We start from the raw sequence: 17067 nt of genomic DNA on the forward strand, positions 1-17067 counted from the left end.
CAAACAAGCCCAAAAAGCAGTTTCGCCTTCTAGAACCTTCTAAGGTCAAAAGGCCATGTCAACATGTTTACATTACCTTAAAATATAATCTACAGTCATGGAGAAACGTCAATCACAAGGTATAAATATACATAACAGTAACATTATAAAAATTAACTAATGTCAACTATGTCATAACAATAAGCAATATATGCCGATTTATATGATATATGCGATAGATAATATGTTCTAAAAATCGATATACCAGATCAACTGTAAAACATAACAAGGCTACGTGCTTGTTTGTCGACAAACAAACTCACGTTGTTTCCATCATATTTTTTTTCAGTGTCGACGTTCCCTACATGGAATAAATTTCTATTTGTATGTCGTATATTTTACGAGGGATATTATTCAGATAAAGACTCTGGTCAAAACGTGCTACTCGAAGTCTTCTGTTTCGAAATTCATCTTTGGAAAGTATATTAAAAAATATTTGTGAACCGAATAGTCAGAAAGTATCAAGGATCTAACCAATATATTGAAATTCCAGCATCCTCTCTCACGCATGTTATACCGCGTATCTAAAGATGTTTGTAACTCTAAACTAATTTAATTGTTTATGTTACGACACAAATCTTTCTAGATTAACAAGTTCGACTGTTTAGATATTTGGTGTTGCAGCTTTAAATAGATTTTTGGAAATTCCGGTGTTGACGCTTAAAATAGTATTGATTACAGGGAGTGACGCGACGGTTTAAGAAACGAGACGCGCTATGGTCTTTTGATGACAGCTTGTAAAAGCATGAGCTTGTATTTCTAGTGTTAGTTATAAGCTAGTTTACAATTTAAGACCGTTTTGAACTTCATGCACCCTATTTTGGTCGTTTTTGTGCTGCTTCCAGCACATAATAGGCTATATATGGCGGCCAGTATATATCATGGTAGAGGACGAACCCATGGTAAAGACCGAGAACAAATACTGAAACAGGAGAAGTTACTGGCAAAGATTTCGTAAATACTCTCTAGACTCGAACCCACACGGACAGAAGTGAGTCTACACACCCTGATCTTAAAGCTAAGGTGTATTGGGTTCAAGACATATTGGATACAAAACGGTAAATCTGTACAATATAGAATATCGGGTACAAAACAATCGGTACACCATGATATATTGGGTGCAAAATGGTCACTGTACACCATGATAGTTGGGGTGCAAAATGGTCACTGTACACCATGATAGTTGGGGTACAAAACGGTCAATATGTACACCTAGGTATATCGGGTTCAAAGAGTAATTCTATACATCCCGCTTTTTATTATATTGATAAAAAATGGATTACTTCATTAACGTTACATATTACTTCATTAACGTTACATAAACCGTTTTTGAGCAAAGAATGACACATGTGAATCTCTTAGATTTCTTTTATGGTCATACATACATTTGTTTACAGATTTACGCTTGTTGTAGCAGCCGGGATAACTTGGGCCGAAACAAAATTCTGCCAAACAACTGACTAATCAGCCTATATATGGATCAGTCGTTTAATATAGTTGGATCATAAATTAAACACTTGCATTTAAAAGTATTCAAGCGACGACTGATCGCAATTTTCTTTATGTAAGTTGAATTGTGCTAGTCGTCACATGACTTAATTTCTTAAAGTAGGTAACTCTAACAAATTTGCTTACTTCTTACGATAACTGTTCAACTTTTACGTACAATCAAAAAGTATTGTTACACAAGACGTGATTAAGTATTATAAAAGTCAACTTTTAGTAATTTGTAATGCCCTGTTTGGTTTATAGGTCATTGAAAGTTTGATTGCTTGCAATTGTTAACGCTTTGAAAAATTTAAAAGATCAAATTTCAGAATTCCGTTAGGAAAACAATGAAAGAGTGAAACCGCACACGAAGATAAAATCTTTAGTTGAATTTTACCTGGATCCACCTGTAAAATCCCTGTCCTAAAAGCTCTGCTAATTTGAAATGAATGCTTGCCAATGAATTTGTAGAAATTCAGACATGAAATAAATGGAATTGTTTTGACTTAGATTTATATCTTACAGTAGACCAGTTTCCAAGTTGTATCATACCGTATACCATTCTAGATTTGTAACCTACAGTTGACCATTCTCCAATTGTATCATACTGTATACCATTCTAGATTTGTATCATACCGTATACCATTCTAGATTTGAACCTACAGTAGACCATTCTCCAATTGTATCGTACCGTATACCATTCTAGATTTGAATCATACCGTATACCGTTCTAGATTTGTAACCTAAAGTAAGCCATTTTAAATGTGTTTCATAACGTAAGCCATTCTAAATTTTTATCATACAGTAGACCATTCTAAATTTGTATTATACAGTAGACCATTCTAAATTTGTATCATATAGTAGACCATTCTAAATTTGTATCATATAGTAGACCATTCTAAATTTGTATCATATAGTAGACCATTCTAAATTTGTATCATACAGTAGACCATTCTAAATTTGTATCATACAGTAGACCATTCTAAATTGGTATCATATAGTAGACCATTCTAAATTTGTATCATACAGTAGACCATTCTAAATTTGTATCATACAGCAGACCATTCTTGGTTTGTTTCATATGTTATACCATTCTTGAGTTCTATCATAAAGTAGACTATTCCAAATTTGTATCATACACTAGACCATGCTTTATAAGGGTGAAGGTAGCTGTACACATTAATATAATTGTAATTGTTTCATTGATTGTTTGATTATTTTTTTAGCCCCATTTTCAAAGACTATTGTTTGAACTATGTTAACCCCATTTCAAAAACTATTTGATGACTTGTTTTATTGCATTTTCAAAGACTGTGTGAAGAATTATTTTAGTCCCATTTTCAAAGACCCTCCCACACCACCCCCATTCTAAATGAATGATTGACGAACTCTTTCGGCCCCATTTTCAAAGACTGTTTGAGGAACTAGTTTTCCCCCATTTTCAAAACCTGTATGATGAATTGTGTTAGCCCCATTTTCATCGACTGTTTGATGAATTATTTTGGCCCCATTTTCAAAGACTGTTTGATAAATCTTTTACCACCTTTTTGAGGAATGTTTGATGAAATCTTTTGTCCCCATTTTGGAAGACTGTTAATAAATTATATTAGCCTCATTTTCAAAGAATGTTTGACGAATTGTGTTAGCTCCATTTTCATCTACTGTTTGAATAATTAATTTGACCCCATTTCCAAAGGCTGTTTTTGAAGAATTATTTGAAAAACTGTTTGATGAATTGTTTTAGCCCTTTTTTTCAAAAAGTATTTGATGAATTATTTTTGCCGCATTTTCAAAGATTATTCAGTGAACTATTTTTAAAACTATGTTCGATAAAAAAAATTCCACATTGCTAAAACTGTTTGGTTATATATTTGGGCCCGAGTGCGAATGCCTGCTTTGATGAATTGTATTAGCCCCATTGTTATAGACTCTTTTATGAATTTGTATAGCCCCATTTAAAAATTCTGGCGAACTGTATCAGATATTTTTTCACTGACTATTTAATTAATTAGTTTGGCCCCATTTTCATTCAGTGATGAGTTAGTTTAACCCCATTTTCAAAGATGGTATGATGAACACTTTTGGCCCTGTTTTCAAAAACCGTTTGATGAATTGTTTTAGCCCCCTATTTTAAAGAAATGTTTGATGAGCTCCTTTTGCTCCATTTTCAAAGACTGATCAAATATTTTGACCATATTTAAAGAATGTTTGATGAACTCTTTTGGCCCTTGTTTAAAAAGACTTTTATGAATTGTTTTATCCCCCTGTGCAAACAATGTCTGATGAATTATTTTGGCCCCATATTTAAAGACTGTTTCATTAATATTTATTACCCCATTTTCAAAGACTGTTTGGCTATTTGTTTTAGCCCCATTTCCAAAGACTGTTCAATGAATTGTTTTGGCTTTGTTGCTAAAGAGTAGAATAATTGGTCTAATTGCTAATGATGCCAAGTCTTAAGCCTCATAGAGGTGACCAGTACTATAACGTGAGTAGTAGCCAACATCGAGGTGACCAGTACTATAACGTGAGTAGTAGCCAACATCGAGGTGACAAATGCTATAACATGTGTAGCAGGCAACAACAAGGTGTCCAATACTATAACGTAAATAGTAGCCAACATCGAGTTGACCAAAATAATAACGTGAGTAGTAGCCAACATCGAGGTGACCAGTACTATAACGTGAGTAGTAGCCAACATCGAGGTGACCAGTACTATAACGTGAGTAGTAGCCAACATCGAGGTGACCAGTACTATAACGTGAGTAGTAGCTAACATCGAGGTGACCAGTACTATAACGTGAGTAGTAGCCAACATCGAGGTGACCAGTACTATAACGTGAGTAGTAGCCAACATCGAGGTGACAAATGCTATAACGTGAGTAGTAGCCAACATCGAGGTGACCAGTACTATAACGTGAGTAGTAGCCAACATCGAGGTGACAAATGCTATAACGTGAGTAGTAGCCAACATCGAGGTGACCAGTACTATAACGTGAGTAGTAGCCAACATCGAGGTGACCAGTACTATAACGTGAGTAGTAGCCAACATCGAGGTGACAAATGCTATAACATGTGTAGCAGGCAACAACAAGGTGACCAATACTATAACGTGAATAGTAGCCGACATCGAGTTGACCAAAATAATAACGTGAGTGGTAGCCAACATCGAGTTGTTTAATATAATAACGTGAGTAGTAGCCAACATTGACTGACCAATACTATAACGTGAGTAGTAGCCAACATCGAGTTGACCAATACTATAACGTGAGTATTAGCCAACATCGAGGTTGTTATTACTATACGTAATTAGTCGCCTACATCAAGTTGATCAGTACTATAACCTGAGTTGTAGCCAACATCAAGGTTATTATTACTATACGTGATTAGTAGCCAACATCGAGTTGACCAATATAATAACGCGAGTAGTAGCCAACATTGAGTTGACCAATACTATAACGTGAGTAGTAGCCACTATCCAGTTGACCAAAACTATAATGTGAGTAGTAGCCAACATTGAGTTGACCAATATAAGAACGTGAATAGCAGCCAATATCGAGCTGACCAATAATATAACGTGATTAGTAGTCAACATCGAATTGACCAATACTATAATGTGAGCAGTAGCCAACACTGAGTTGACCAATACTATAACGTGAGTAGTAGCCAACATCAAGTTGACCAGTACTATAACCTGAGTTGTAGTCGACATCAAGGTTATTATTACTATATGTGATTAGTATCCAACATCGAGTTGACCAATATAATAGCGTGGGTAGTAGCCAACATTGAGTTGACCAATACTATAACGTCAATAGTAGCCAACATCGAGGTTATTATTACTATATGTCATTGGATGCCAATATCGAGTTGACCAATATAATAACGTGAGTGGTAGCCAACACTGAGTTGATCAATATAACAACGTGAGTAGTAGCCAACATCGAATTTACCAATATAAGAACGTGAGTAGTAGCCAACATCGAGTTGACCAATATAACAACGTTTGCAATAGACAACACAGAGTTGACCAATATAATAACGTTGGCAGTAAAACACATTTGCTCTAGAAACTGCGCTTCTTTTTGAAAAATAGCAATGACCCATTGCATTGGACATTTTAAGCCCTGTTTTGAGCTGCTACTTTAAATTCAATGCCGTATGTCCTCATGAATAAGTTTTATCAGTACCGTATATCCTTATGAATAAGTTTTATCAGTGCTGTGTGTCTCCATGAATAAATTTTTTTCAGTGCCGTATGTCCTCATGAATGAGTTTTATCAGCACCATGTGTTTCTATGAATAAGTTGTATATGTAGCAAATGTCCTCATGAATAAGTTTGATCAGTACCATGTGTCTCCATGAAAGCATTGTACAAGCATCCTGTGAATACATGTTATCTGTACCCAATGTCTTCAGTTTAGATCACTTAAAGTCCGATCTACTGGAGGGGGATAGAAAGTCCATATCCATCTTCAAGTTATCTCAGTTATAGCATGCAAACTATTATGTTACCGCTTAAAGTCCGATTGTTATATTTAGGCCTTAAAGTCCGATTGTTATATTTAGGCCTTGAAGTCCGATTGTTATATTTAGGCCTTGAAGTCCGATTGTTATATTTAGGCCTTAAAGTCCGATTGTTATATTTAGGCCTTAAAGTCCGATTGTTATATTTAGGCCTTAAAGTCCGATTATTGTATTGCGGCGTTAGAATGTTAAGAATGTTGCATGTTGAATGTTGTAAGACTGGTCTTTTCTTTCAGAAGGCTTTGCTGATTTTACCTGCACCATTAGGATGCGTAATGCGTTTTTTTGTGTTCCATTCTAAGAACATCTTACACGACGCAAATTAGGTCATGTGTGTTCCATCCTAATGAAACATTACACGACGCACATTAGGTCATGTGTGTTACATCCTAATGACATCTTAAACGATGCAAATTAGGTCAAGTGTGTTCCATCCTAATGACATCTTACACGACGCAAATTAGGTCATGTATACGCCATCCTAATGACATCTTACACGATGCAAATTAGGTCATGTATACTCCATCCTAATGACATCTTACGCGACGCAAATTAGGTCGTGTGTGTTCCATCCTAATGACATCTTACACGACGGTAATCAGGTCATGTGTGTTCCATCCTAATGACATCTTACACGACGCAAATTAGGTCATGCCAATTCTGCCTTAGTTCAATAGCCAAAACTTAAAATTGCCTAGTAGATATTTCACCATAAATAAAGCAAATCATATTTGCTGACACTGGAGACGGTAAATATGTGGGGTTTTCAGATGACAACTTGGTAGCTCAGGACAGATTATTTATAGACTGAATAACAGACCGAACTATATTAAAACCTGACAGAATATTTATTTACTTTTAGAAAGAAGATAAAAATTCCCCCCCCCCCCGCCCCGAAAAAAGACATTTTCCACTGGAGGTAGATGGTTGATAAATTTCGGGTGAATTATACACTGAGATTACGGAGGTCATATGCAGTTCCACAGAATGAAGTGGAAGAAAGATTATATATATATATATATATATATATATATATATATATATATATATATATATATATATATATATATATATATATACTTACTGACTGACTGACTGACTGAATTACTTACTTACTCGGAATATTTTCTCTCTCCATTTAGGTTTTGATGCACACACACACACACACACACACACCAACATACACACACACACACACACACCCCAACACACACACACACACACACACACACACACACACACAAACACACACACACCCTTGGGTACATCAAGACCTTTCATCTACATAGGGACATTATATTTGGGTACATCCAGAACTTACATTCACAGTGCGACACTATATTTGGGTACATCCAGACCCTTCAAGAGGAGTCAAACATTTGCCTTCATAAACTTACTTATTTAACAGAGTGCATTGGATGTCGGGAAACATAACCGATCTGACTTCATAAATCGCAGAACAGTACAATCAGAATGTCGTTGAACAAGGAGAAAAGCGCTTGCAGTTATGGGCCGTATTCGTCTGCTCGTGATATCTTCGAATTTGCTTTTCCCCTTACTTAAATATGATACTTTAAGCTGGACAGGTAACAAATTAACAGCTAGTTTGCAATTAACACATACCTTCGTCTGTATAATGCGGTATTGTTTGATAGCTATCGATGTTTATCAAATTTATCGAACTTTAGAACTTCAGGTCAAGGGTGATCTTAGCTAACAATTGAATTTAAAAATAAGGATTTTCAGGTCAAAGAATTTACACCTGGTCTCAGGGTCAAATTTAATCTGGAGATTGTATCTATGTGTGCGATTTCACTGCTTTCACTATCCAATTGTTTGACTATATTCCTGAAAAGGTAATGCTGCAATCTAAAGCTAGGTATTCAACAACATTATTGATGTCAGCCAAAACTAGTTGGCAGTGATCTTAAAAACTAACAGGGCGATAGTTCTAGGAGTAGATTGAATACTTCAATTCAAATTGCTGACGTTCCATTACGAATTTTATAGTTCATTTGAAACCAAAGTAGATTATTTTGTCACCAAAAAAAAGGGTAAACTAATGTGATTTTTAAAAAATATAAATATCTGTTTTAGAATAAAAACAATATACATAAAGTGTACATAATTGTAGATGAGAATGTGCGAATGTATGCGTAAGTATATATCGTAAGTAATTATTCAATGTTTGTAAATTCGATAGATTTGTTTTACTATTTGCATTAAACTTGACACCGATATTTATAACAAATGTAAATGTACGTGTGTATACTTACAGATAGCCATTTGGCTAAATGCAAAAAGAGGTCACATAAAGTAAATAATCATCGTATGTGATTGTTGTTTTTGTTGTAGTGGGGTTTAACGCCATTTTTCAGCACACGATAGGCTATGCATGGCGGCCAGTATTAATTGTGAAGGAAGAACCCGGGAAAACCCTGGGAAGAACCACCGACCCACGAGAAGCTACTGGCAAGCTTTCTCACATACCCACATTGGCCGAATCGGAGACTCGAACCCACGCAGACAGAGGTGAGATGGCAATGATCCGTAACGGAGAGCGCTGGACTGTGATAATATTCAAGTTGCCATTATTATACAATCGTATTTGACTGGACTTCGACACTATTCACGTTGCCATTATCATACAGTCGTATCTGGACTGGAATGAGATGCCACTATTCACGTTGTCATTATCACACAGTCGTATCTAGCCTGGAAGTGTCTGGAGGTGCTGAATAGAAATGGTAAGAAACACGTGCAGTTTTCATTACACAGCGTGTACATTTCAAATCCAGAAACTGATCAAGCAAAGGAATGGGAGGGATATAGATAAATCGAATAATATCTTAATGAAGATAAACTTAGAACAAATGGGATGGCCCGTGTAAAAGTGTTCATATAAGCAACTTTAGTGTATTTCATAAAAATATAAAATATTGTTTGAACTACACCAACCTTCACCAGCGACTGCATGTTTTACTTAAGAATTAATATTTTGCTCCAAGCTCATTTTTGGTGTTACTAAAGTAGAAACACAAGCCTTAATCATCAGGAAACAAAGACGCCAATCTTCAACCTATATTGGTAAAGGGACACAGAAAGCCGAGTTGTTTCAGCTGTTGACAGTCCCACTAAAGGGAGTGTCGTGAAATATCTTGTGTACGGACACGATGACTACAAGTAGATAACGATTTTAACTACGAAAACTTCGTACGCGAGTATTCAAATTAAAAGCTCGGAACGCATAGGAATAAATATAAAGTTTGTGATTTCAGTTAGTGGAACTACAGGAATCACGTCGAAGAAAGAATATGATATACACATATATGTGAAAATAGTCGTTATATATTGTGCATTGATCTCATCTTTTGTTATCGATTCCCAAAACCCTGCTAACAATTTGCGAGAAGTATTCGAAGCATTTCGCAGTGTGAATGCTCTACAAACCTACCCCTTGTGATGTTATTATCAGGTGAGGTCTTCTGTACCATAGATGATTACTCGGTGCCATGCGTAGACCCCATCATTAGTGTAGTTGCATACCCTAGAGGCAATGGGAAAATACATTACAGACCCCCCCACCCCTTGGGACGGTCTGGAGATAACCTTTTTTAGCACACACTGGGACGGTCTAGCGACAAAGGGAATTGAACATGGGGAATAGTGGGACTGTCTAGCGACAAGGGAAAGTGGGGTTGTTGTATAGGACAATAGGAATGGAACAGGTGAGGTGACGTCACAGTACTGAAGATATATATATATATATATATATATATATATATATATATATATATATATATATATATATATATATATATATATATATATATATAGTAACCGTTTGTCATTGTGTAAAAATATTTGACAGTATTTTCTTGAGCCGATTCAAACATTTTCTCAAATATCACTGTAAGATATAAACAAGCCACACTGTCACTTAACGTCTATTCCTCTTATTGTATTCATTGCAAAATGACCAGTCCAAGGCTCGGCTAGCGTGGGTACGTGGGAAAGCCTGCCAGTAGCTTCTCGTGGGTCGGTGGTTCTTCCCTGGGTTTTTCAGGGTTCTTCCTCCACCATTAATACTGGCCGCCATGTATAGCCTATCGTGTGCTGAAAAATGGCGTTAAACACTACAACAACAACAAAAGCAAAATGACCTGTATCTTTACTGCATGGTTTGGAACAATGGACTTTCTATTGAACATTCAGCAGTCATCCTAAACAGGGCCGCAGACGGGATTTTTAAGCCTTGCAAAACTTCTTCAGTAGGCACCTATGAAACGCAAATTGCTACGGCGGTGGGCCCCTTGGCCGTTGTGCGTCCCCGGAACTTAGTCCTAGCTATCTGTCCGCGGCCATGATCCTAAATACTGCTATACTAGCTTCAAAATCTCGTGCGAAGAGTCAGGTGCTAACCTTTAAGAAGCCATAACGATTTTATCAAGTTTTATGCCTTGCGATTCTTTTAAAAAGACTATCCAATATTCTCTGATGAACAAATGTGCATCTTCGGACTAATTATTTGTTTTAAATTATAATTTACACTATCTTTAACTTAAAATATTCCCACTAGTGTCTGAATTATACCAAAGAAGATAATAAGCTAATTAATGCAACTTGTAAAACAGTGAATGGAAATAAAATAAGTGCCAGATCTTTTCTAAACTGTTTTCCCCTCGCAAATAACGATGGTATTACGTTATCTTTCTCATTGCCAATTAGAATGTTATAGTGACTTGAGTGTCACTAACGACGCCATTAGATTAAAGCCAGACTTAACTTTCCACAGTTGTCAAATAAAGGAGTAACATAACACCAATTCCTCTCATTTAGTTCAAGAAATGTTTATGGCAGTCTTTAAAATTTCTTACAGTAACTTTGGCACCAGCCGTGAGAATATTTCACAAAATTTGCTCATAAAACTACAGTATCTCACGATGTAAGCGCGACAAATATATGTAACTGATGTAAACAGCAAAATTAAGTTAACAAAGGACATTTCTAGTTTGCCGTGACTTAGGAAATAGTAAAACGCCTGCCGTGACTTAGGAAATAGAAAAACACGTCTATTTTTGGAGAGAGAAAAATACGATGCAGTTAGGTATGGCTGATGTTTATATCTAGCGTAGATACAGTGACCATAGGTAGGTCGATTCTTTAGACACGAAACATATAAAATGAAATGCTTATATTTTATTGTTTACTTGTTTTTAGATTTGGCTGATAAAACACCGTTAAAATCTAAGATTATTCAGGCAAATCGTCGCTTAAAATATTCCTGTAATATATAAAAGAGGGGAAATTATGGCCTTTATTCAGCTGTTATAAATTACGGACGGCCAACATACAACAAGATCGCATTCAATAGACGGCAACAGTCAGTCTGCAGCAAGATCGCATTCAAAGCATTTTCTTGCGGTGTTTTAAACGGGATTTATTGTTTATTGGTCAAATTATTAAATATAATCGTAAAGATAAAGATAAAGCATACCCTTTTATCAAATAATTAAATACGAAGTAGAAAGCTTCGCTGACTACTTATACTTCTATAACTGATTTTTTTTATAAACTGAAACTTCATTGTGCCGTAAACTGATTTAGACTAAACTGCAGTTGTTTCAGGTTGGATAATAGATAATGCGATCATCCTACATCACGAAATCTGCGTGAATTATTTATAGGTAGATCGTGACATGAAGTATGGACCTTTTTCAAGGGATATAGATACAATGATAAAACCTTTTCTAAACAAATCATTAAAAAGCACGAGAACACGTGCCCATGGATTTATTACATCAGATAATGATCGTGATCGTACAGTTTGCCACATGCGTATTACGCAACGGCCAATGTATATTTATAAACACAGTATAATCTTTGTCTATTATTATACGACCGTCAAACCAAAACAAACACAATGTTATCCCAGCACACCTATGAACACAATGAAATCCCAGTACACATATAATAAACACAATATAACCCCAGTATACCAAGAAACACTATGTAACCCATGTGTACCTGCAAATACAATGTAAATCCCAGTATACCTACAAACACAATATAATCCTAGGCTATTATTTTACGACCACCAGAAAATATGAGCACAATGTAATCCCAGTGTCCCTATAAAACAATATGTAACCCCACTATAACTATCAATACAATGTACCACCATTATACATATAAATACAATATAACCCAAGTATACCTATAAATACAATGTAACCCCAGAATACCTATCAACAAAATGTAACCCCAATATACCTATAAATACAAGTAACCACATTACACATATGAACACAATGTAACCCGAATGTACCAATAAACACAAAGTAATCCCAGTATAACTATAAACACAATGTTATTCCAGTGCATCTATAAATATTATGCAATTCCAGTATACCTTTAAACAAAATGCAATCCCAGTTTACCTATAAAACAATGTAATCCCAGTATACCTATAAACACAATGCAATTCCAGTACACCTAAAAGCAATGCGTACTCCTAGTCTATTATTTTACGACCGTCCGAAAAATACATTGTTTTTGAAATGTTGCCATCATATAGGTATAGGTTTCCGCATTACACAAGAGATGTTTGGTCTAAAATATACATATTTTCAATTCCATCATTGTACGACTGACATGCTTTCGAAACAGCACAAATATCGTATTTCTTTTTAAAAAATCTGTATTGTTTTCTTCTTAATAAATGTACAAAGTTCAATGTTTCTTGCAAATCTTCATTTGTATTATGATATATAAAGTTGACGCTGGCAATATTATTTTTTCTTGTTTGTTGAACGGGTCATTCTCCTAGGTGCCTAGTAATTTCAAAGGGTTATCAAGATGTGGGTTAATCTAGATCATCTAATGTTCTGACTCCTTAGGACGGCAGGATGAACGATTTAAATCATAACAGTCATTATTTAGCAATGATTATCTACGAGTGATAACAAGGTGTACTGACCGAGAATCTCGGATATCTACAAGTGGTAAAACAGTGTACTGGCCGAGGAATTCCTTTCACACTGCTCTTGACGTATCGTTACATGAATTGCGGAATCTTCCTACTCATCACGTATGCAACCAACCGTCTGTCAATTCTTTATTCCTTAGCCAATCTTGTCCGGACAATATGTGATCTGTTACGTAATGCCCGGACAACGTGTGATCTGTTACGTAATGATACGTATTGTGTTAAGCTTGTCTGAGCGCGATGACGTCTGCTACACTAGTTGCGAGGCATCTATTCAATTTGTACTGGCCAGGCATCTGTACAGTTTGTACTGGTCAGGTATCTATTCAATTTGTATTGGCCAGGCATCTATACAGTTTGTACCGGCCAGGCATATACAAAATTGTACTGGCCAGGCATTTATACAGTGTGTACTGGCCAGGTATCTATACAGTTTGTACTGGCCTGGCATCTATACAGTTTGTACTTACTAGGCATCTATACAATTTGTACCCGCCAGGCATCTATTAAATTTGTACTGGCCATGTATCTATATAGTGCATAGATGTTAAAAACGTTAAAATTAAAATAAAAAACGTAAAAAACGCATTTTTTTCTCAATAAATAAAAAACGAAAAAAAAAAACCTTCCAGTAGTTTTTAGGCAACACAAAAATCAATATTTTACTTATTTACACGCTACATACCAGTTTTAAAGTTTCAGTGATACAAATATGAAAAAATGTCAAAAGTTTTTAAACCGTAGTCCAGATAACATTGATTTTTTTTTCACTCAATGTCGTTATCACCATCTGACTGATCTGACCACTCTATGGTTTCCTCCATATAATTTATATTGTCCAGCTTTTCCTTTAGGCGAAGATTTGCATGCACAAACACTACATCTCGCACTCTCTTGCACTGCATACGGTTTCGCTTTTTCGTGTGAATGAAGTCAAATGTTGACCAGTTTCTCTCGCAGGCGGAGGCGGACGTCACCTGTGCTAAGACCCTAACCGCAACTTGTTGCAGCTCCGGAACGTGAGCTCCGAATGACATCCACCACCTGTATGTTGGCATTTCTTTAGCAGCTGCAACCGCCATCGGTCGAGCAAATAATCCTTGTCCTGCACGATACACGGCGTGCTGTTGCACGGCTTTCACCTGCGACTGAACGTCGTCACGGTATATTCTTTCTATCATCGCGTGAAAGCCTGAGACGACTTCTTCGTTTTGATGTTGCAAAAAATGAGAATACTCAGGATCGAGCACAAAGTCGGCTGCATGTAGATCTGTATGCAACATTTTCCATCTGTCCATAACGAACTGGCGAATTTGTTTTTTTCGTGCTGGTGGTAAATCAGCAGCTTCCACAGACTGATCGATCTGGAACATTTTCCAATATACTTTTCCTGTACAAGGTACTTCTCCGTCAGCCAGTCGCAGTAGCTCAACAATCGGCTCACACACTTTAGTTATTGTTTCCACCGAGCTCCAAAACGTTCCATTCAAAATCATGCTTGTGACTGCCTCGCCTTTCTCTTTATAAACTGTATCATTTAGCCATTTTTTGTACTCACGACTTATCACAGTTTCCTGCAGAGCATCCTTAACTGTACTCAGCGTTGGAGCATAATAAAGTGAGTAGCAAATCTCGTTTCGCCGGGCTTTTGAAGCTCTAGATGAGAATGATTGCGAAAACATGCCTGGGAATAGTGGTGATTCGTGATGAATTTAACGATATCTTTAGAATCAGTAATTACACTATCTATCCATGGCAGCTTCCCTATGTGTTCAAGTAAAAGATCCAGACAGTGAGTCGTGCATGGCGAGAAAACTATATTAGGATATTGCTGCTGTAACATCGTACGAGCTGCAACACAATTTGATGCACTGTCTGTAATAACTTGTACAACACTTTCCATGCCATACGATACAATGCACTTTGATACCTCACCAGCAATAAACGACCCATCTTTGATTTCGCCGGAAGTATCCAAAGCATTGAGAAAAATACAGCCGTCACCAGCAGCTACAAGAAAGTTAACAATGGGCTTGTTCTGCACATTTGTCCAACCATCAGATATAAGCGTAAATCCGTGCTTGACGGCCTCTTCCTTAAAAGAGGCCATAGATTGTTCCATTTGATGTACTTCCTCAGCTAGCATTTCAGTTGAAATTTTGATTCTGCTTGGTGCTTTATAGTGAGGACCACATTTTGCCACGGCAGCTATTGCAGCCTTAAAATAAGTACTGTCGGCAATAGCGAAAGGTATGCCGCTGGTATAAAGCAAACGAGCGACAGCTTTGTCTGCATCCTTTTTCGTAGAACTCGCGAACATAGAGGATAACGACATCTGCTTCTCACTCGCCTCACTACTAGCGGTTTTTGTGGCTTTATCCAGTGCGTCGAGTTTCCGTTTTTTCGCTTCTGCTTCTTGTCTCACTGACTGCTGCTTCTGTAAGGCCTGCTGCACTTCACATGGAACTTTTGAACATTTCCTGATGCCACACTTTGGATCTCCGAGTAGGTGACCTCTTATACGTACACCACCACCGTGAAATTCTTTATTACAGTAAATGCAACTAACTTTGTTCAAAGTGACGTTATCTTTTTCATCTAGTACTAAAACATGTTTCCATTCTTCACTTTTTTCTTTCGGCATTTTAACAAGAGGTATTTATTTTAATTTCGTAATTTACTATCAGACAATCTTAACCGCTACTGGTCCGTTAGTTGTGAATGTAAGGCTTCAGCACGAGCCAGTATCTTTCTGTAGCCCAGGCAGCTCGGCCTACGCACCGAGCTGTCGCAGTGGGAAAATCGATTTTCCCACGAAACACTATGACTATTATGTGGAATATCGACTGAAAAGTTTCTAAAAGATGTTTTCATAGTCATCTAGACCTATAAAGTATATGAAAATTGTTTAGGCATAGCTTACAGTCAATTTCAGTCTATAATTGTTATTCTGTGAAAGATATTTATCCTAATCTGATGACCAGAAAATACTCAAAAAACTACAAAAACTGGACTTTAAAGCATGCGAAACGTTCCAAAAAAGGGACTGCAAAAGGTTAAACACAGCGTCATCTTCCAATGTATACACGCCTGGCCTACACTACCAGATATCAGCACTATGTTGTAGCATGTTTACGTCAAGTATCGTAGGCTAGCATCATAGATTCATTATTGATCGATATTTCTTATCTAGAGTATGACAGAGGACCGCCAGTATGGCCGATGATTAAAAAAATGGAAGTTCCAAAATATAAAAAAACGCAAAAAAAATAAAAAACGTAAAAAAAGGCGTTTTTCGAGGTAAAATAAAAAACGAAAAAAAAAACGTTTTTATCATCTATGATATAGTGTATACTGGCCATGTATCTATACAAATTGTACTGGCCAGGCATCTGTACAGTTTGTTTTGTTACGTGTTTAGGATCAAATAAAGAGTAACACAGAAAGAGTGAAAACAACAAGCTTTTTAAAATTTAACAAATAGTTTATTTCCCTGGAAAAATTCTGTAAAAGTGAAAAACGGAGAAAAACTTACGGTTTCAAGAATCAAATCCAAAAATAATCCAAGAATAATCCACGAACTAAATTGCAACAACCCTAGTAATCAATGTTCTAATAATTTCAAGTTCGAATCCTGATAGAAAATCCAAGATGGATGACGATGACGTATGATGTAGCCAGTACTGTGCTTATCTACAGTTCCTTGTAGAAATACAAATAATGGCACTCCGGCGTTGGAAATCAAAATTAAAGTTGTAAGCAATGTCTTTCCAAAATTTCTGTGTGAGCACTCTTCAAAATATTTCCAGAGAAAAAGAATTAATCCTTTTGAAATCCAACTGATCTGAAGAAAATTATATCTCAAAATCTGGCTACAACAAAATAACTTGACATCAGTGTAAAAAGCCCAAAACTGAGAAATATCTCTTTACGCATCTCTATTAAAACTAACAAATGCACAGTAATGGAAAAACCAGAAATACGAAATCGAATGGGGGGTGGGGTGGGGGGGTCACGTGATCGT

General features: G+C 36.4%; 1 protein-coding gene across 1 annotated transcript; it reads right to left on the reverse strand.

Moving 5' to 3' along the window:
* Positions 1–14640: 14640 nt before the first annotated feature.
* Positions 14641–15687, reverse strand: LOC149805320 (uncharacterized). Its single transcript, XM_089934040.1, has one exon. The coding sequence runs from the start codon at positions 15685–15687 to the stop codon at positions 14641–14643; it is 1047 nt and encodes a 348-aa protein (XP_089790166.1).
* Positions 15688–17067: the final 1380 nt, after the last annotated feature.

Source organism: Sinohyriopsis cumingii, chromosome 2 (genome assembly GCF_028554795.1).
Source record: "Sinohyriopsis cumingii isolate HCF-2022 chromosome 2, ASM2855479v2, whole genome shotgun sequence".
Classification (NCBI taxonomy): domain Eukaryota; kingdom Metazoa; phylum Mollusca; class Bivalvia; order Unionida; family Unionidae; genus Sinohyriopsis; species Sinohyriopsis cumingii.

Excerpts from the sequence above, each read along its gene's own strand:
- LOC149805320 (XM_089934040.1), bottom strand. The coding sequence starts at position 15,687 with ATGCCGAAAGAAAAAAGTGAAGAATGGAAACATGTTTTAGTACTAGAT.